Source organism: Lithohypha guttulata (assembly GCF_036872675.1).
Source record: "Lithohypha guttulata strain CCFEE 5908 chromosome Unknown scaffold_1, whole genome shotgun sequence".
In the NCBI taxonomy this organism is placed as follows: Eukaryota; Fungi; Ascomycota; class Eurotiomycetes; order Chaetothyriales; family Trichomeriaceae; genus Lithohypha; species Lithohypha guttulata.
The window spans coordinates 3,939,223-3,960,338 of NW_027042750.1; the positions used below are offsets into that span (position 1 = coordinate 3,939,223).

The 21,116-nt window shown below is 49.2% G+C and overlaps 7 protein-coding genes across 7 annotated transcripts; 2 read left to right on the forward strand and 5 right to left on the reverse strand.

Annotated features, from left to right (window-relative positions):
- Nucleotides 1-2,222: 2,222 nt before the first annotated feature.
- Nucleotides 2,223-2,865, forward strand: LTR64_001439 (uncharacterized protein; the record flags this gene model as incomplete). The annotated part of the gene is made up of 3 exons (XM_064895820.1): nucleotides 2,223-2,353; nucleotides 2,439-2,541; nucleotides 2,593-2,865. 3 exons carry the CDS (start codon nucleotides 2,223-2,225, stop codon nucleotides 2,863-2,865), a joined length of 507 nt encoding a protein of 168 aa, XP_064758507.1.
- Nucleotides 2,866-4,871: 2,006 nt separating this feature from the next.
- Nucleotides 4,872-7,708, reverse strand: CHS2_1 (chitin synthase I; the record flags this gene model as incomplete). Its single annotated transcript, XM_064895821.1, has 3 exons — nucleotides 4,872-4,886; nucleotides 4,936-7,643; nucleotides 7,693-7,708. 3 exons carry the CDS (start codon nucleotides 7,706-7,708, stop codon nucleotides 4,872-4,874), a joined length of 2,739 nt encoding a protein of 912 aa, XP_064758508.1.
- A 988-nt stretch (nucleotides 7,709-8,696) lies between these two features.
- LTR64_001441 (uncharacterized protein) lies at nucleotides 8,697-9,875 on the reverse strand (the record flags this gene model as incomplete). The annotated part of the gene is made up of 2 exons (XM_064895822.1): nucleotides 8,697-9,455; nucleotides 9,519-9,875. 2 exons carry the CDS (start codon nucleotides 9,873-9,875, stop codon nucleotides 8,697-8,699), a joined length of 1,116 nt encoding a protein of 371 aa, XP_064758509.1.
- Nucleotides 9,876-11,196: 1,321 nt separating this feature from the next.
- On the forward strand, nucleotides 11,197-12,228 carry LTR64_001442 (uncharacterized protein; the record flags this gene model as incomplete). The annotated part of the gene is made up of 1 exon (XM_064895823.1): nucleotides 11,197-12,228. One exon carries the CDS (start codon nucleotides 11,197-11,199, stop codon nucleotides 12,226-12,228), a length of 1,032 nt encoding a protein of 343 aa, XP_064758510.1.
- Nucleotides 12,229-12,289: 61 nt separating this feature from the next.
- LTR64_001443 (uncharacterized protein) lies at nucleotides 12,290-12,739 on the reverse strand (the record flags this gene model as incomplete). Its single annotated transcript, XM_064895824.1, has 1 exon — nucleotides 12,290-12,739. One exon carries the CDS (start codon nucleotides 12,737-12,739, stop codon nucleotides 12,290-12,292), a length of 450 nt encoding a protein of 149 aa, XP_064758511.1.
- A 1,646-nt stretch (nucleotides 12,740-14,385) lies between these two features.
- On the reverse strand, nucleotides 14,386-15,517 carry LTR64_001444 (uncharacterized protein; the record flags this gene model as incomplete). The annotated part of the gene is made up of 3 exons (XM_064895825.1): nucleotides 14,386-14,733; nucleotides 14,833-15,292; nucleotides 15,378-15,517. 3 exons carry the CDS (start codon nucleotides 15,515-15,517, stop codon nucleotides 14,386-14,388), a joined length of 948 nt encoding a protein of 315 aa, XP_064758512.1.
- Nucleotides 15,518-15,793: 276 nt separating this feature from the next.
- On the reverse strand, nucleotides 15,794-19,548 carry LTR64_001445 (uncharacterized protein; the record flags this gene model as incomplete). Its single annotated transcript, XM_064895826.1, has 2 exons — nucleotides 15,794-17,425; nucleotides 18,613-19,548. The coding sequence occupies 2 exons, from the start codon at nucleotides 19,546-19,548 to the stop codon at nucleotides 15,794-15,796; spliced, it is 2,568 nt and encodes an 855-aa protein (XP_064758513.1).
- Between the last annotated feature and the right edge of the window lie 1,568 nt (nucleotides 19,549-21,116).

Here is a 21,116-nt window from a genome sequence, read left to right on the forward strand (position 1 = left end):
AGAGAGCTGTCCAGCATTGGTGAGAAACGTGCTGCGCTACACAGCTGGCAGGAGCCGCGAAGAACTCAATATCAACGATCGCCGATCGGAAATGTAAACCCATATTACAATCACAGTCGGCATGTTCTGGCGAGCTCGATATTCAGCTACATGACCAATACAGCAACTCGTAGCATCTCCTTTACTCGAGGAGTCTGCTTACTGGTATCGGTACTGGTGAGGCAAAACTCAAATCCCTGTCGGTGCTACAACTCCATGGCTCGCTTCGTCAACGTTGGCGTGTGTTGTAATTGGAGGATCTCGGTGGCAAGATCTCAGATCTTGCATGACCACGTTCGCTATGTAGAGATCTCTGGCTTCTGGATTCGGTTGTCTAGAACGGCGATCCAAAAGTGCGACTTTGACCTTTTACTCATAAAACCCTAAAGGGTTTCTGACGTCCATGGTTGCGATTCGACGTAACTTTGCAACCGTGCGTGAGGCATTGCAGGTCGGATAAGCTAGCATACGTCACCTGTACACACTACAGCTCTTATCAAGACAAAGACATAGCTCGCTGTAGCAGACGAATAGCTGTCAGAGCACTACGATGTAGTGGTGGACAGCTCCTATCGCACAATGTTGTCCCCACCAAATCTCGGTGTGCTGTCATCTGCTGTAGTGGACTTCTATGGCTAGGTACCCAAGCACCCATGCGGAACTACTGTGTCTGATTTCCGACCATTTCTGGATTGCCTCCCAGTACTTTCAATTCCAATTTTGAGTAGCTACCCACCGCTTTTGACCTCATCACACGTCATATCACTTCCGGCTCCGTAAATCCGTCCAAGCGCCACCCCAGACTTGAAGATAGGGAAGGTTTGCGTGTTGCCTCTGGAAAAACGTTGGTGTTGTCAAGCTATTTCCTGAGATTGCGGTAGAACGACTCAATCTTGCACGCCTTAGGATGGCACGCCTATACAGGCAGTTCTAGCAACTGGTCTACGGTTCAAATGCGCGAACAGTGTGCCACTCAACTGACCGCAGTCATATAGATGTTGATAGTGTTTCAGACGATTTCGCAGATGAGCAGCCTATGTGTAGAGGTTCATAGCCGCATAAGACACATCATCTTTCCATCTTTGTTGTAACGAGTAGCATGCTCGTTAAATTGACTCAATATGCAGCCGGTGTATGAGTATCAGCGGTACATGTAGCACTTACTGGCGTTGTCCAAAATTCCCACGATGCCCACCGCGACGCAAGACCACCTGGTCGTGTTTGTAGCCGCTCTTTTCCAGAGAGACAAGTGACCTCCTTGGACACGCCAATTTTGTCCTGATCTGAAGACCTCTCTCACTTCCTCACGTAGTGCTGTTAACGTTGTTGTTTGTCCACGCTCATCCTCTGTGCAAACAAATACAGCCTGCACAATATGGCCTGCTCATGTACAAGGTCGAAAACTTCTTGCCTTCTTTTTGCTCCAGCCAATCAGTCCTTCATGTCGACAGGGAGAGCGGGAGTATCACGGCACATACCATAGTCGCAGGCAACGTGTAAAGAACAACTAGCGTTCTGATATGCAGGCGCAACAAACATCGATAAGACGGTTAGAACGATAATATCTGCGCACATCGTGATAGCATAACCCGTCCTGCCTGGCGACTGCGAACACAATACTCACTCTCGAGCTCTGACGTCGCGTGTGGATGAAACACAGGCAGACACGTCTTGTTGAATCACCCACCACGTCTATCGATCACATTTAGTGCAGTCGGTGCAGAGCATGGCAAGTCTGTTCGACGAGAATGAGGGCCAGTGAGGAAGGGGAAGCTCAACGGTAAGTCAATTACATCACTCGAAACGTTCAACGATGCGCATCGACGCGATGTAAATCTATCATGCGTATGTGGAGGAGCACTATTTCAAACGATCGCTACCTGATTAAATGATTGCATTATGATTACGGATTCAAGAGTAAGATATTCAGAGGCCACTTCCAAATGTAGCTTCTTCGTCGCAGTCGTGCTTGCACGATCTGATCGTGACTGCCTTCATCGTTTGCTCAAAAACTCAGCGCTGCAGAATTTCTTCCTCACAGCTCTTGCCACTTCGATATGACATTGATATTTAATTCGGTCTTGAGAAGAAAGACACTCAGCTTCGTGCAATTTGTCCATCCAAGAATTTCATCCTCTGTACCAGTTTGCCTATCTCGAACCTACTCAAGTTCACCTATCAAGATGTCGACCCTGAACTCCGAGAACATCTCAAAGATCACCGATGCTGAGAAGAAGATTACCAACCAGGACAACCCTGTGAAAGGCGGTCCAACTGCACAAGCTCAAGGTCATGCCGGAGAACAGATTAACAGGTAACATATTCATGCCCACAGTGTTTCCATTCGTTGAAGAGCTGCAGCACTCACCTAGACAAGTACATCGACTGACGAATTACAGCCAAACTCTTCATGATATCACGGAGGGAGAGAAGAAGATCACTGGCAACGACAGACCAATGAAGGGTGGTCCCACTGCTACAGCTCAATCAATCCTCACGGGTGTACGAAACCTTTTCTTTATTGTGCTGTACACATCTCTGACACTTTCTTAGGGCAACCAGCCCCAGACCTCGGATTCTCATAGCGGGAAGCTTGACTCCGAGACAATCTCGAAGATCACTGCTGCCGAGAAGGACATCACTGGCGCTGATCGTCCAGCTGCGGGAGGACCAACAGCAAAGGCTCAGTCTCATGCTGGTGAGAATATCGGTAGTGAGAACCTGCGTGATATCACTGAGGGCGAGAAGAAGGTTGCGGGAGGTGACAGAGTGGCTGGCGGTCCTACTGCTACTGCCCAATCCGAACTTGCCAAGAGCCGATCCTGATTATTGACCAATCTGGTCGGAAACCTGAAGAGCATGGAACACGGAGGCACCACCCATTCACATTGTTGTTGTAACAAAAGAAGTCGACGATTCCGATAAATGTGTACATTATGGGTTGCATGATATGACCACCGTGGGGTTGAATGATTGGTCTTTCACTGTATGGAGTATGTTCGCCAAAGAGAAGGCGTGTACAATCAATGAACCCCATGACCACACTTTTCCCTACTCATGTCACTTCACGACGAAGCAGCTGAGGAACGACATACGTAGTATTCCGTGAGCCGCGATAACTTTAATGAGTTATCCAAGTTCATCCAGTCCTTCCCGGAAAGCTTTGCTATCCATGCAGACTCGTTGGCGAATAACAATGGACAAGATCTTCTGCTGGGCCAGCGGACACGATGCGTATGCTTGCGTTGAGTTCTGCGAGCTCGTTGATGGTGGTATGAGCTGACCTGGAGGACAAACATATGAGCTTGTTACGAACGAAGGATTCAATCGAAGCAAGATGAAGATTCAACGGGCAGATAGCAATGCCCTCAGCATGACCGTCCAGTATCATCAGCTTGGCTCGAGTCGCAGGCTCTCTTGATAAATCGTGCAAAGTACATACATACCATGTCAATCACAGCAACCTCTGCCTGGCAATTTCCCGTACTAGCATATCCTTCACGTCTTCAGCCCATGCTCGTTGCAGCCACAACCACACCCAATGAAGACCACAAACACGATCGCATGCTCACTCACGTCTTACTCACAACACACAACCCAATCCCACCACAAACCAGCGTCATACCAATCCATGTATCCCGCGTAATAACTTTCCCTTCTGCACACCACTCTCCCAAAACCGTAAACAAGAAAGCCAAGCTATTCGTAATCGGGACCGTAAGCGACAGTTCTACCGTAATCTCACTGTCAGCTCAAATCAACCCTTCACCAACCAAAACCCCCAAAGCAACCTCAACCTCGCAGAAAAACGAAGACGACAAAACGAACTCACCAGCCTGCCCAACCAACAAAAAAAACCAAATACTCCCCGTCAAATTCGCCACCAGCGGAATCGCATACGCCGGCTTCGTCAGCAAGCTAACGAGCGTCCAGAACGCGAGGGCGGTTTTGCGCTTCAGCCACGGTCTGCTGGGGGAGAGGGAAGGGTGGGTTGATGGGGAGGGAGCGGTGTAGTTGATTGCGGCGGCGCGGATGAACGGGGTTGTGAAGCCCCAGCAGATGGCGACGAGGAGGAAGGAGAGGATGTAGGCGAGGGGGCTTGGGGTGGAGGTTGGAGGTGAGTGAGGAGGGTCTTGCGTCATGGTTGGGAGGCGGTTGGGGAGTGGTAGTGGGTGGTGAATTGTAGATTGGCTTGTAGAATTGTGAGTTAGAAGGTGATATTGAGTGACGAGGCTGTAATGTTTGGGCGAGGTGCTAATACGAAGTAGCTGACGAACGACAGCTTGTCGTACTAATTCTTGTGCATCGTACGTCCCAAATCTATCTACAGCCAAATCGTTCGAGCAGTTGTAAAATTGCGAATAAAAAGGGGCCACTTCAAGATTATTGAATATATATATTCAGCCATAAGGAAGGTGAGGCGGCGTGTACAATGGTCACGAATGATCTACTTCTGACCAGCTGGCTTCGAGCCTCTATGACAGGGTAGTTTCGCCCTTGTTAAATTGACTGTACGAGCTTCAGGAAAGCTTGTGGTATAGCCTTGAAGTAGGAGGTGGAGAGGTAAATACGTGATATTGTCTACGAAGGCTCATGCTGCTATGCAATTCACTTTCAACGCAGTATTCTCCAAACCAAAGTATAGAACACGTCCTCGCACAAACGAACGTGGCTCTTATACAATATGTTCGGTACAATCGTCAAGGGTATCGAAGGACTACTTTCCCATGGTAGTTCGTAGCAACGTAAAACGCCTCACGCCTTGCAAGTTCTTTTGCTCATAAACAATCGTGCCATGCTTTGCTCGAATCAAAAACATTACTTTGCTTAGTTTATACACCACGGAACTGTGAAATGTTAGTTTCTCCTCAATTTACTCACAGAGGAAGGACTTACTATGCGCACGACCAAGAACCAAATAGCGCCAACAAATCGGAAAGCAGACAAGCCTGCCACAGACCACAATACTACACCCATGTAAATTTGACCGTTGTGATCGCCGGTGTTCCCAGGATCCAGGTTCTGAAAGCCGCCCACATTAAGAACGGCTGCAGCCAAGATAAAGTTGGTAATCATCCAAGCAGTAACAACGGTACTTCTGAAACTCTTGTAGTAGTCCTCCTGCTTCTCTGCCTTGCTAGGTATGCGCTTTTCCTTTGGTGGCTTGGAGACAAATTTGACCAACTCAGCTTCGTATTGTGCGTTCAAGTCGCCGTCATCTTGAGGGATGGTAACGTCGACTTTGCCGTCAGGCTTGACATTTGCAGAGGGTAGTTTCTCTGGCTTGTCGTCTCCCTTTGTGCCCCAAGTGATGTCGTGTGTATTGCAGAAAGCGTAAATGTTGAGAACGTTTATGTAAGTAGGCGTGAGGACAATGTATTGTATAAAGCAGGTAAACATATGCCATGGGTCCAGGAAAAGGATCGACGCAACGAACCATAGCACATATGTACTGGCAAGTGAGACGACAATGGTAAAGAATTGGTAGTCCGTAAAAACAGTGGTGAAATTGAAGCCCGGTTCTGCGACTTGTTGCTGGATAGATACCACAGTAAGGTAAACTGCCGCGAAAGTGAGCCACACCATTAGGAGAGACCAGAAAATGACCATGGCGAGGTAAGACTTCCTAGATCCTTGAGGCCGGTTGCCCATTGCCAGAATGAAGCAGTAGAGAAGAGTACCAATGTACACGATTTCAAAGACAGTGCCGAGGATCCTTCCTGCTGTACCAAGAGTCTCTTTAGTGCCGAGAGACGAAGTGAGCAACTTGAATACCAGGAAGAAGTTGCCGATTGCGAACCAAGCGAAAAGCATGTTGATAGTCTGATAGATATTCTCAATCAGGAGCATAAACTTCCGGATAGCGCTGTGATCTGAGCGCCATAGTTGGAAGAAGTGAACAATAGCATATACAGCAGCGAAGAAGGAACCGTTCAGCCATCTTCGTCTCTGAAGAATGAACTCAGCTATACCATCGGGTACATCCGTCTCGCCGGTTGCAGACTTGACGTATTGTAGAATCCATCGGCAATTGCGTTTGCTGACCAGTTCGAAACACAAAATTCTGTCCTCCGCCAAGTACATATTGGCAGTGAAGACACCGGCGTCGCCACCGTGGAGAGTCTCACCTTTGAAATACTTCTCTAAGGGACCCTCGCCATTCTTGTCGTTTTGGAGTGCCACATATCGATATGCTGAGAAAGCGCCAGGCAGGACAGAGATAAAGCCGAAAGCGGATTCCAGAGGCTTGTCGAGGATGTTGGACATTTTGTACTCGAAGTTTTGGGTAGCGACCAGCGGATTGAGAAGATTCTTGCCTTTGTCCAACATGACCTTGATCTCACCACAAGCACCACCACACATTGGTTCGAGGTCGAAAGCTTTCCAAAGCTGGTAGATAGAGTCCCTACCAGGTTTTGTCCCAGCGTCGATCAAGACGCATACATTAGGGTCTAGGACACGACCAAAGGCCTGGAAGAACCAACGATGAGAGTTGATTTTCTTTTGATTTTTCTCCTTCAAGCAGAACAACATCTGAACAGGCTGTGATCGTGGTTTTAGGTGGACTGTGGTGCCTTTGAGTTCCAGACCGACCTGGGTTGTGTATTCGTAGATATGAGCAGTAACATCTTTACCATTGACCTGCTGTTTTGCAATGCCGTCCTGATATACACCTAAACCTGCAAGAACGGCTTTCGTCCTCTCGTTGATTTTAGCACGGCCATCGCTCACAACACAGACCACAATCTTCTTCCAAGCGTCCTTGCCCCAGGTTTTACTAGTTGTGCGATTGCACATGTACTCGATGTTCTTGAAGACACCGATCAAAGTGCGAGCGAAGAGAAAGTCGTCTTCGTTGTACATAGTGATGACGATGAAGAGTTCTGTCTGTCTTGGTTTCGCAAACAAGCGCTGTCGCAAGGTGAAGCGTTCATTGTAGAAATCTTTCGGATCGCAGGTTGCAGCAGAATAACGCATGTGTGTGAACTCATCTCTCTCTGGAGGCTGTGCATGCGGCACTTGGCTTAATAGTTTCGGAGGTATAGGGCAGTCGAGCACCAAATTACCGTTGAACAATTGAACTTCCTTAACCGTCTTCCACCTCCTCACACCGGCCTGTGGAGGCGGAGTAGGTTCTGGTTCTGGGTCTTGCTCATCTTGATATGGGTCGGGGCCGTAGGGGTCTTCAGGATTTTGCAGTATGGGCCTATGATCGTCACCAGGAGTATATCTATCTGGATGCTGTCCATATGGACCTAGGGCATAGTCATCTTGAGGATGAGGGGAATATGGCTGGTTAAAGTAAGAATCGTGGTGTTCCTCAGGGTCAATCGCATAGTCGCCGCTGGAGTAGTTGTTTAACGGTCTCTGACGAGCATCATACTGCTCGTTATGTCCATAGGTGTTATGCATGTTCTCGACTGAATAGGTAGGTTGCGCAGCGAGTCGATCGGACGAGGCCATGGGCATCTGCAGATGCTGCTGGGAAGGAGGAGCTAGGCCATAGTTTCCTTGATCAGTATATGCGGGCAATATACGTCCTGGTGAAGGCGACCTGCTGTCGTATAGCGGAGGATTGGAACGATTAGGTGAATCTTGTCTCGCTGCAAGTGGTCAGTTTCGGTATTTTGATCAGAATCAGCTGTTGCTCACTAAGATTGTACGCCATCGCTGTGACTGGAGATGGTCCGTGACCAGCAGAGGAATGTGGTGTTTCTATACAGCCCTGAGGTGTGTCCTATGAATATTGCAACCGTCTATAATGTCGGGTCAGGCTGGAAGAGTATCGTAGCAGCTGGGTTTATTGTTCGCCGACTTTTGTTTACAGATCGACCGTCCGGAGCAACCAGAAGCGAGCGCAATCGACTGTTTAAAGGACTGATGTATGCTTTCGTAGCGAGTGTTCAGATTTCGAGAGAGCGATCCAGAGGAGCAATACACGTTCAACTCGTCAGCGATAGTAATAATATTCGCAAGCTGAACAGGTGTTGATGCACGCCTGCAAACTGCCTCGCTACGCAACCACTCGTGGCTGTGGAGGGTGGATGAGCACTCCGAACTAAACCCTGTAGACAGTCAATTGAGAACGCTAGACCTTTCCGAGCCGGCTTTACGTCCCTGCAACGCCTCAGACTTGCCTCTTTCTCTGTGTTTGAGGATCGCAATTGTCCAATCATGCCTAACATTCGCTTGTGCCAAGCCCCGGATCTGACCTGGGGTACGAATTCGAGCCACAAGAAGTTTACTATTTTTATCCGCAGATCATGGTATTTACTCGAGTGATGTGTACGTCCTCCTCTGTTCCGCTTAATGTCTGAAGCCTCCTTGAACTCGCCATAAGAGATGGTCGAAGGAAATGCGATAGCAGCCATAGTCAACAGACTGTACAGCACAAAGTTTACCGCTATGATCCAGAGCACAGATTGCCTAATTAGCGGGACGGAAGAAGAGGCTGAAACTTGTTTCCACGAGCCAAGCGTATCTCCTGGCACTTCAGATGCATCTTGCGATCGAGGGTTGCATTGACCCAGCGAGGTCCAAGCATATCCGAACCATTTCTTTCTCTCGATGCATCATTGACCTGGCTTCGCCGAGAGGATTCGTGTACTATATGAAAAAAGTATCTTCCATGTCACGCTTGCCATGTCCAGGTACGTCTAGCTAGTCGCACGACTGCTCTTCCCCAGCTTGGACAGGACACCCCCTACAGCTTCCTTGACAAGGACCTTGCCAGCCTCGGGAGTATCGTCGTGGAGTCTGTGCACTATCTGTAATACGTCTGACCAAACTCCGTCACTGATCTGTTCTTCATCGTCCATCAGACTCCAATTTGGACTAGGTTCAGCTCGCAACCACTTGAAGTCGTCCACTTGGTCGAACATATTCGTTCTATTCCTCAGATCAGTCGTATCAATGAATCTCGATGGCATGCTTGCGAATCTTATGTTGGAACAATTTTCAATGATGGGCCGACTTGAGCAGAACAGGTATACGTCAACTTCGTGTGAATCATGCATACGAAATTGGTGACTCGAAAGGACAAGTATGCTTCTGTGCAAGGCCGTGATGTGTGCTGGCCCTTTGATGGACGGCGCGAGTAGGAGGGAAGATTGGACACTAGTTATTGTCAGGAATGGTGGTGGGTTGATATTGGAATGTGGACTAAGATCGACTATCGAGTCAGCTGTATCCGACACTATACAACCTTGCGCTCCACCAGCAGCGTCGATTATGCCGGGCGCCGTGATCGTTGCAATTCCAACGTATGTGTTTGACCTGCCCACGACTGCGAAGTGGTCACGATCTTGAATCATGCTTGTGTCAGCTGATACTCGTTGCTCCAACACATTCCGGCCAGGATTGCGACCGTATTCAGAGTGACTAGCAGGTGACGGTAGCGCAGGCATAGGACTGTCCTGAATAGGACCATATACTGTGTCACGTAGGTGGGTCGGAGTAACTGATCTCGAAGTGCTTACTGAGTTGGTTTCCGAGACTGGGGCAGCCAGACGTTTGTTCTTGAACGAGAACTTGGGCTTGGGGGTTTGGCTAGCTCGAGTGATTGCAAGCTTGTCATATAGCTCTTTTAGTGCTTGGTTGTAACTTCTCTGGTCGTATGACGGAAGATTTCCAGAAGCGTCAGCAAGCTCAGCAGAGAGCTTTGCCAAACCCGCTAGTACTTGGTCGTTGCTTGCTTGACGTTCGGAAGCAGTGAGGTCAGGTATTGCCAAAGTATCGATACTTTCCCGTAAAGTACTAATTTCTTGTCGAAAACGTTGATGAAAGTTCAGTGCTGGCACATGGCCTCCGTCAATTTCGACGGGTCCCTCTGACATCTTGCGAGCCGTTCTTGCGCAGACTGGTGTTAAACCACCACAGGACAGATCTAGCTTCGTAATCTATACTGTTGACCAAGTGCTTCGTCGGATTGACGGCTCAAAAAATATCCGGTTCACTCATACAGACTCGGTCATGGCATTTGTGTCAGTAGGCATGAGTACGACTCGCGCGATATGCAAGAGGAATGGTGAAGTATTCTACTCGTGACGCTGGACGATAAACGATTGGGGTTGGACTGGAAGCATTTTGAGACGTCAGTGGTGGTGTGAGGACATCACCAGGTCGTGCTGTAAGAACCAAGTGCGCAGTTTTCTGGATTGACTGCACCTTCTCAAAAAACGAGTCTCTGCAGTCTCTCCTTTCGCGAGTGCATTCAGCGTTTGATCGGACTCTCCCAAGGCATGGAATGTTGCACACTATATCAAAAGGTCAGCTCGAGCGATTCAAAAACGATGGGTGCACAGCAGCAGGAGCGTTCCAAGGACAAGACAGTTCTCGGACTGTGTAGGACTGTGTAGGACTCGTCTGTTTGGTTTGAAAATTTTGACAATTGTACCTGTCTCGACTTCAAGAGTCCGTAGTCCATGTTATATACAATCTAGCGACTCAGGTCGAGTGGTTGTAACGCAACGACTCTGTCTCATGCTCCAAATCATATCTTCCATAGCTTATTTGATTCCAGCTTCTCTTGCTCTTTGATCTTCTAGTCTGGCGTAGAACTGATCTCTGGCTCTGACTCGTGGGATGTGGAAGCCGTACCACCCTGTATATCGGTCAGTATAACCCGCTCAAGATCAGTCACCTGCGACCACTGACATAAATATCCGAAAGTCGTTCCCAGACCACCGGCGATGCTCAAATCCAGCACCAATCCCCTCCTCAACATCTGTGCAAGTCCATGTCAGCTTTGCTCCTGTTTCTGGGTAGTGTACACAAGCTCAGTCCACCTACTCCTTCGATTGGTTTGATAGGCATCTTAAATATTTGCAGCCTCTGCCGACTGCCTTCCGACTGTTTGTGCAGGAAGGAAACGCCAGGAGAACAGCCACGTGAATTGTGACTTGGAAATAGGCGTGGTGTCAATACAATTGAGATATCAATGAGCCGCGATCGAAGTCACGAAGGAGCTTGAAGTGAGAAGCACCAAGCTTACCGAAAATGGCTTGGCGCCTACTGAGAACCAAAGCGACCAGACTGCGCTCATAGAAAGTGTCACACAACCCGCTCTCATCCTCTATTCCAGTATCTATTTTACCAACCATGAGCTTATGATATCTTACTTCGAGAGAGGTGTGCCGAAGCCACACTGCGACAGGCATGGACGATAGTTTCGAATCGCCGCCTGCGAAGCGGCAGAGACTGGCATACCACCATAAGCACCACATACAACATAGGCAGGCTGGGATCCCTGAGGAAGGAGCGCTTTTACCACAAGATTTGCTGGACAAGCTCGTGATCACGAGCATCAAGGCTATCTGCGAAGAAGAGGCACGGAAGCAAGATATTGATCAACCAGTCATCGAGTCTGTGGCACTAGAAGCACTACGGAATGCGACCGACGAGTTCGCTCACGCCCTACTGTCAAAAGTCCAACGCTTTATGCTTGCAGCTAGACGGACAGTTCCTGTAGCTGTAGACTTTGACGCCGCATTCTATGCGCTCAATGTGCCAGTTCCCGAAGACCAATTGGAGAAGTACCCGTCTACGGTCGAGATAAATCGTCCTTTGCTTCCTACTCCTCCTCCTGACGATGAGTTTCACCACTCCTTCGAATTGCCGGAGCATCTCTTAGGTCCTGAGCTTAGCAGGCAGCAGGACCTACGAAAATTTAGCTTCAATACCAAAGCGCTACCCCCAGTCCCTTCAGCTCACACATATCGAGACACCGCCGTTTTCGATAAAAGGGAGACAGATCCGAAGACCATCAGGGAGCGGGCGACAGAGGAAGGAAAACTTGGCGAGCAGGCATTGCGAAAGTTGGCGGGTGCGCTAAAAGCTGATGCTGTACTATCTATCAGTCCAGAGGCAAGGTATATACAGGACCGTCGACCACGGAGATTGAGACGAGAGCCAGTGATGACCGAAGAAGCCATGTTTGAGGAGACTATGCGCAACTTGTTGCTCGACGAGCCAGGATTCGAGCTTGGTCCTGTGGTGTCCTGTGAGAAGCAGTATCGTATGCCGGATGAAGGACGTGTCAGAAGGCGCCATGTCAATATGACTGTTCTTCCTGCCACTCAGAAACAGCCTGAGAGTGGCGGGGACCCATCCAAGTACAATCTGCTTCCGCCACCTCTGCGGAAACAGAAACCAGCAGCGGACGATATGGATATCGCTTTCGAGATCTGATCCTTTCCTGAACCTCAATTTTTAGCGCGGGCGTTGGTAAAGGTGTACGGAGGAGCTCAACTCATTTTCCTGACCAGAAGAAGCTACCATATTTGGCAAATATATTTTCGTTGTCGTTGTTCTTTTGCTCTTGCTCCTGTGCCTGCCTCTCCTGTGCTGCCTGCTCCAACAGTCTCTTGCTTGGCTTCCATCTGTGTCTGCCTTCCCAAGCTGTTGTTTCAACGTTGAACTCTTGATTTCCATTCTTGCACTTCCTAAACAGCCGGACGAAAGGGTAGCACTCGAGCTCACCTCGGACGGCAGAATGCGGCTTTGAGAGGCCCAACATTGCGCGTTCGCTCACTTCCTCCTGCGTCGTGCAGCTGTATTGTACCAGTTCGTAAAGTTCACAGTCTTTCTTCAGGTCGAAATCCTTGGGCAGTTTGCGTGATTTCTCCTTGTAGTCTACGTCGTATAGATGAACGCGGTTCTCAAGCTCACTGACAGGAAATACCTTTTCGGGTGGTGCCATGCCGATTGACCAGATGAGGTTGTATAGAAAACACAGCTCTTCTCGTACTTCTATATGAACCTGAATTGCGCATTACCGCAACGACTTGGTTGGGCGTGCGGTCATGTCTGCAGATGCATTCGGTGCCAAACTGCTGGAAGAGATTCAAGAACAGACTCTAGCTTCGGTAAGCAAATCGCTTCCTCGTCAAAATCCGCTCCACAAAAGACATTCACCCACCACCTGATCACTCGTACCACTCTTTCACTGTCAGCTTTGCTCGCGGTACATTCTTATGGAGTCACATAGCGAGCAAGTAGAGTGGTACAAGCTCTAACCTTCCACATGTCCTTGTCGTCACCACGTGAAGAGTGACCTCGTAGACATGATATGCTAACCACATCGTTTACAGCTACTTTCTGACCTTCGTACAGTGTGCATACCTCGACCAGTATCACTTATAGGTCTTCCAGAAATTGATAGAGCCATAGAGACTTTTCGCTTTTCTGAAGATCCAGATCGTGGAGTCCCAGGCATACCAACCTCGGAAGGTTCCAACTATTTCTCAGAGGACGACCTCGACCTCGCCGGAGAAGCAGATATCGAGGAAAGTGCATTTCTAGCCGGCCCAATATCACGAGCACCCAGAAAGCCAAAGCCAGTGACCATCAATATCTCCCTCACAGCTGCTAGGGCGTCTATTCCCTCTACAGCCTTACTTCATCTACTAGTAGGGTTATCCGTCTTGCCTCAGTCAGCGAAAGGAAAGCAAAATGCTGTTGTCTATATAGACTGCTCACACTCCTTCAGTGCTACTCAGCTGAACCGCGACCTGGTGTCGTACCTAAAAGAAAACAGCGAGAACGAACTCGACCATCCTGATAGCGTAGTGGAAAGTGGACTCCAACATGTCCATATCCTTCGCTGCACGTCTTCGAAATCACTCCTCACCACTTTGCAGCAGCTTTCAGAATACTTACTAAATCCTACGACACATCAATCGAGCCAGAAACGCCTGGGAATGCTTATCATCGATCATATTAATCAATTTTATTGGCAAGATCGTCTCGATGCTGAAACCGCAAAACTCGAAGCGAACAATAGCGATACATCAAGCTCGACCATCAGGTCCGAGTCGTTGGCCACTCAGATCATGACCGAAGTGCAGTCCATTCAAGATACGTTCAATTGTGCTGTGGTATATACCACCAATCCTGCTATTTCGAACACGGCTTCCTCTGAGATGTCGTATCTTACTTCAGCATCAGACATGTATATTCGCTCTGCCTTGCTCAATCTGGAGATTACACAGAAGGCTGTACTGCAATTCTCGTCTCTCATGTCACTCGAAGATTGTCTTCGAGACCGTCAGAACAGGGCAGAAGCAGTGAGCAATGCAGACTACTGGGTTTCTATTAGTCCAGGGGGTATGAGTGAGAGAAGATCCGGACCGGATACTGTCCAGGACGATCTTGGATTCAGACTTAGAGTGCCAAGTATAGGTGGTATCTGTATCGGTTAGCTCTATTCGACGGGCTACGAACCTCTGAACAGTTACATTTAAGGTATAAAGTGGGAGAACTTGAGGTCGATCCAGTGGAAAACCACATGTCCACTTCATTGACTCACCAGCCAAGGTCAGGTTGTATGACTGAGCTAGGCTACCTTCATGAAGCCATCTTCCTCCAAACACTCAGCATATCAGTACCCTCTCCCACTTTGAACGTTCTCTCCGGCTTGTAATAGAGTATTCGTTCCCATGTGGCGTCACTGGGTACAGATCTCACCTCGTCCGCTTCCCCATGAGACTGACTGTGCTTTTGTCCATCAATTCCATCACCGCCCTTGCTCAGCAGGTCCCAATATACGCCTTTCATACCATATGGTGGACCTTGAGCAGCTGGATCCTTATAAAGCGGAAACTCCAGACAAACTAGAATGCCGTCAGGTGCCAGCAGTTCAGACATTCGACGTGCCCAATCAGCTCGCATCTCGGGCAGTAACGCACACAAGAACTAGCGACATCCACAAGTCAGCATAGCACAGCACAGCAACAAACCTGCAACCAGACAGGAGCTGACGGTAACAACTCTCAAAACCGACACAACACTCACAGTATAATCATAAACAACGTCAAATCCTTTACCACTACCGCCACACCCCTCCTCCCAATCCGTCGCAAAGAAATCCCCCAACACAAACTTCGTCTGTCCTACCACTCCATCCGCCTGAGCCTTCTTCTTCCCTCTCTTACCAAAATGCCTCGAATCACCACCCTCAGCATCAGCACCCATCTGGGACCTCGCGTACTCCTCACCCGCATTCACCGCCGTCTGCGCAACCTCCAGTCCATACGCGTCGAATCCATGCAGTGCGAACGTCACGACGTCATAGCCGCGACCACATGCTGGTATGAGGGCACGAGGGCGGCGCTGAGAGTGTAAGGAAGGGATGTATGCGGAATGCTGCTCAAGGAAATCTACGAGGGCGGGCGAGGGTTGGCCCCTGTCCCAGAGGGATTCTTCGTTGGAGTTCCAGAGTTGGGTCCAGCTTGAGGATTGGTCGTTGCGTGTCCTGTTTAGGGGTTGTTAGTTAGTTAGCAGTGGTTGAGTGGGGTGGACATAGGAAAGCGGGCTGAGGTGGTTGTGTGTGTACGTACTTGTCTTGGAAGACGTCTGTTAGTCTGCCCATGTCTGTGCTTGTGAAAAGTTGTTGTAGCAGTGAATGGTCAATAGCCTTGGTCGAGTCAGTCTTTGTGTTGATAGACGTTTTGAGATACTGCCAGCCATTGATCGTCATTACTGAGTCTGTGAGCCGCGTTTCCGCTCTCCTTCCAGGCTCTCCGCCTCCCGAACGCCAAAGCCATATTTTGCAGCTCCATCGGAGTCCTTATAAAGGGTTTACACACAGAGCACAAGGGACTGATACAAATACGAAGGGTGTTTATAACGTTCTCGCTGTAGTCTTTCATAGTCTCTATTCATCTAATCTATCATGTCGTAGGCTTCATAGAACTTTTTAGGGTGTTAATCATGTCAATCTCTGTACCATGGCTGCTAACACCAGGGATTTTCATTAGTGACGGTGATCGTGTCCCTCCACAAGGTCTTTCGCAGCAACTTTCCGGCACGCTTCGTAAATCTCAACCTGTTTTGCGACCTCTGAGAGTCGTCCAATCACTTCTTGATTGCCTTTTGTGAAGCCATAGATTGTGTAGGGTACCTTGACCTCATCGCAAAACTTCACAACCATCGGTTGAGCTTTCCTCAGATTATGTCTGGGGATTCGTGGATACAAATGATGTACAGCTTGGAACTGCAAGCCGCCGTGGACAAAGTCCAGCCATTGGGGGCAGTCGACGTCCATAGTGGTCCGAAGCATTTTCTGCGGGAACGATTCGCGAGTGCCAAGATCAGCCGTGCTCATTGCAAAGTGGGAGAGTGTAATCTGAACATGCAGTGGTGCAGTGACCATATGTGAGATCATGATGAAGGCGAGCCTTGAAGACCACGTAGGTATCCTGAGGTACAATGTCTGGTAGCCGAACCAATACCAGAAGAAGAGGTTGCCAGCAATTTCCAGGTAACGATGCCACCAAGCGGGTCCTTTTCGTGGGGCTTGGGTCGGACTCAAGAGGTAGGCCCAGCTGAGACGATATAGGTTAAATCTGCCAAAGCACAGCAACGGATAGTAGAGGTAGTGTTGGTACTTGACAACACATTGAGCTACCGCATCAAAATCCATGATTCTGTCGTAGTAGGTGGAGCGGAGGGAGTCAAAGAAGCGATGAGATATAGCAAAGAATGGCATGTGCTCAATATCTGGGTCGTGTTCCGGCGAATTCGTGACAATGTGATGAACGTTGTGGTTGCGCTTCCACCAACCTATGCTGAGACCTCCTAGAAAATCAGCAATGAAGATGCCAATGCAGGTATCGGTGTGGAAGTCGTGGGTAATGCCCATGTGGCCGGCATCATGAGCAGTGAATACTAGCTGGTGCCAGAACAAGCCGAGGAAGAGCCCAGCCAGTGCATATTGGCCATAGTGAATGGAGAGAGCGAACGAGGTAAAAAGGGCGAGGTATCGCAGACCCTCGAAAGCGTAAGCAGTGTATGGGCACTTGTATAAGCCGGCATCCCGCAGCTGGTCGTCGAGAGCTCGATACTTTGTCACAATATCGTCTTGAACCATGCGATCCAAAGCAGGGTATTTCCGAAGATCAGCTTCAAGCTGCTGTGACGTGATTTCGTCCATAGACAACGGCTTGGAATGGACATCGTTTCCAGGAAGCTCGAAAGACGAAGCAGAAGATACAGAGCTTCTTCGTCGCCTGCGCATGCCATCGGTCGACTCAAAGAGTGGTGAAGGAGTTGATGTGCTGCTGGCTGAGCTACTGCTCTCGGCTATCTCGTCTCCCGGTTGTTCATTGCTAGCCTGCTCAGTCTCTTCGGGTTTGCGAAAGGTACCGCCCTGTATAGGTGGTAAGAAATTGTCCCATTGTCCTTCAATTTTTCCAATGACAAATTTTTGCATAAACGCCTGCGTCTCTGCGGAATGAAGGGCTCTTATCTCGTCTGTACCATCTCTTCCAACCATATGTAGTATGGCTGTTTCACCTCCAGGGTGATACGGACACCATGCATCTGCTTTGACCACATGTCCGTCCACAATCACAATCTTGCGGCCTTCCGCAATTAGCCCCTCGACCTGCCGTCGTGTCAGGATTTTCTCCTTCATAGTATTTGTCGAAATATCAGCACTGTGGTATCGCCATTGTGGTCACAAGAAAGAGACTCCAGAGGAGTACCAAGATTGCAAGCAAAGTCTAGGGTTGAATGTGCATGTGCGACCCCCAGGCTTCTGCAGGGTCCAGACACCGCAAAGTGGGCAAAGAGTGCCTTCTGTGGTTGGACAGGCGGCATTGATTGGGGTTCATCGTCACAGTGATTATCCTGTCTCGTAATCACCACGACGATTCAAATTTGGCAAGCTCAATGCAGTAAGGATAAACAAACTGCGTGTATAGAGGTTTTATATATTAACTATTATTTTCACACCTCGGGTTCACCTATAAATGACCCCGTCGCGGAGCCCGAATCTCAAATGTTGCGTAAAGCTCGGGTTCGCAATGCCATTCAATTGAATCCTTTCACGTGCTACTGTCCAGGCTATATTGTTGTAAACACATTCCATTGGCGCCTGCGACAATTTCATGCTGTCCTGCGACCCTACGTTCTGATCAACGTGACCATATTCTGATGATGATGCACACCTTGAATAGCTTCCGTGCCGACCACCGAGCTCTAGAAGAACAGGAATGTCCAACTTGAGTGACCTATGCAGCAACACAAGTCCCGTCTAGATAGTGTCGTGCAGGGAGGGCCCAGCACCATGTGTACTTGGGAGTCTGCATCAATTTCCCTTCACGGCCTGTGAATCTGTGATTCTAATCAGCCATCCGCTCATCCTAGTAAGCGAGTCTTCAGTACCGAACGACGTCGTGACGAACGAACACTGCTGAAAGTCCACTTCTTAAACGGCTGATAGCGGGTTTGATTGGATTCCAGTCTAGGTCCAGATGGTCGGTGTAACATTCCGGGAATTAGTCACCAGAGGAGGGTTCCTCAAGCCGTAGAAGCTTCACCCAAGCCATGGGGCAACTTTAACATCGTAAGGGCGGGTCAGCGAGGGATACGGTATGAAAGGGCCAGACGTCTTCAGGAAATTAAACGACTCTTGGGATACTTGGCCCTGATTTCCTAGCTCTTAGTCCACTGTGATTAATGTCCGGAGGCCCTTCCTGCATGGCTGTTCCCACGACATCCTCGAGACTGCATGATGGCCCGTGTAATTAGTGCTCATGGAGCATCTGCTGGCCTTTGTGCTATCCATACGTGCAAGACGTTGAAAGCATGAATTGTAGGATTACTGGCTTCCGTCATGGCATCTTCACAAAGCTTTCTCGCATGGTCGGCTGACCATCGTTGTACTCTGGTAAGTACAGCCATGCTCAGAGCTTCAAAGCCGTGTCCGTGACCTTCGCCGAAGGACATGGCGGTCTCCCACCATGTCCCTGATACATGCTCCTCTCTTGTCCGGTTAGACCAGCCATTCATAGGGATGCGAAAGGTCATATGACCTGCTCCATCAGGTGGAATGTAGAAGCCTGCGGCTGCCAAAAGTCCTCCAGTATTGTGATTGTACTCGATTGGCCGACCAACGACATTGTATGGTTCTTTGACATATAGATGCCACCAGTCCTGCAGTTTCCCAGGTGGAAGAGTGTTGTCTTCGCATCGAGGTGTCCAATCTATTTCAACGTGCTCAAACCAGCCACCAGGTTTGAGATGTTTGTATATTTTCTGGTACAGCAACGGCCAATTCGCAACACTTCCAAGGCCCATCTGCATGTGAATGAGATCGAAGGAGTCTTCTCCTAGAGCCATAGGACTTTCGAAGTCGACATGCTGGTACAGGTTGACACGAGGGAGCACATGTCGTGGTGCCATATTCGAGAGGTCGACTCCGTGGAATTCGGTGTGGGCTTCTGCATATCTCTCCGCCATATCTAAGAGCCAAATGCCGGTACCGTGGCCAAGGTCCAGAACCTTGGTGCCTTGTCTGGTTTCAGGATCGTACATCTCTCTTAGAGGGGCGTGGTGAAGTCGATGTCTTTTCGGCCGTGCTGCAAGAATCATGGTATGCATGATATCAAGCCTTTCCTGCTCCTTGTCATCCACAGGCATCAGGTATTGACCACTACAATAATCAGCCACGTCTAACGCGAGTGTATGGGTCGTACCGCCGGTAGTTGCTGTACCCTCTGCCATCTTGTAGCCATGGGTCGCCAGATCGATTGGGTCCTCCTGGTGCTGCCATCAATGCGATACGTGCAACAAGCAGAAACGGTATCGATACTCCAAGACATTGGCTTTACGGAGGCGCTGTCCTGGAGTGACGTGCTAGTTGAGTTTTGGTCTTTGGCAGGGTAGGATCTTATCACGAGGCAATCTGCAGCTTTGCGAAGTCTCGCTGCAGGTATTCCTGCTCAGGGCAGAGTCAACATTGTGTATGGCGACGAGATCAGACCTAAATTGGCAAGGGGATGGACTTCAATGTAGCGAGAGACGGAGTCCATTTATTAGAATGAAGACCAAGTTCCAGTAAAAACACAAAAGCTGGTGAAACGGATGCAATGCTCGCAGGTGGAGCAGAGTGGATGAAAGCCCACATTCGGAATATAGACCTGCCACGCTGGCAATGGTCGGCCTCATATCGTGGCTATTCTGTAGGTGGTCCTGCTCGGCTGGGTCAGAAGCGGTCAAGCCAGAAATTAGAGTTGCTGGCTGAGGAGCTTGAGTAACTCCAACTCCAGATCGGTGCCTATGGCCACTGACGATCTACAATCCATCAGGGCGTGCTAAAAAACGCCATCAATCCATATCGTTACCTGTCGTATCACCACTTCTTGCCGCAGACTGAAACGTTCCGTCAGCCCGACTCAGGCTGCTGTGGTGTCTGACTCGCATTACTGATTGGGCGCACGGTTAATATTGTCATGAAAAGTAGTCAGACTCAAAATCGTGGGAGTGGATCACCCCTTCGTATTCGACGGGACTTTGTCCTTCCTACGTGCCCGGTGATTTGGAACGGATCAAGTCAGGGAAACGTGCTCCACGGCCCGCCCCATCGCTGATCTGACCCAATAACAATTCATCGTCCTGCCCTGTCCCTGCCACCAACGTCAACCCACGAGTCACTGGAAACGTATATGGACAAATACCTATGCCTTGAAGTACGAATATGTCCAACGGATGCTAACTTCTGCTGCGAGGTTTTCAGTCTTCCTCAGTTCCAGTCACGCTCGGCAGAGAGAGTCCTACTACTTCTGAGGCCTTTGTGTACTGGATCTGTAAAGCCTAGACACTTTACCTGTATTACTGTTACCATCCATCATGCCGTGCCGCACATTCCGCAACAAGAGCACCAAGCGTATATAATGTGCCAGGACAAGCAGTGTTACATGCAAAGGTCAAGTTTTGGTTGGCTCTTGCAGCACTATCTTGCTACTGAATCGATCGTATGGAGCGCGGTACAGCAATGCAAGATTACCCGTAGTCTATAGAATAGTGAGTGGATTGTGCAGCAATTAGTGCGGCTTCAATGCGTCACAACATGGTCTTTAGGACATCATTCTCGATATTGTGGAACTCTCGCATCCTGCAATTTTCTTTCGACCCAGCAATTTGGTACCCTTGGAAGCAGCCGATCATGCACAATTCTTTTCTGGTCAAAACGAAGCTTCGCTTAAACCTACCTCGATCAGTCTGCCAATGACAACAGCAGTACCACTGGAGACAGCCAGGACGGGTGGACGAAGTTTAGTCCTGGCCTGACG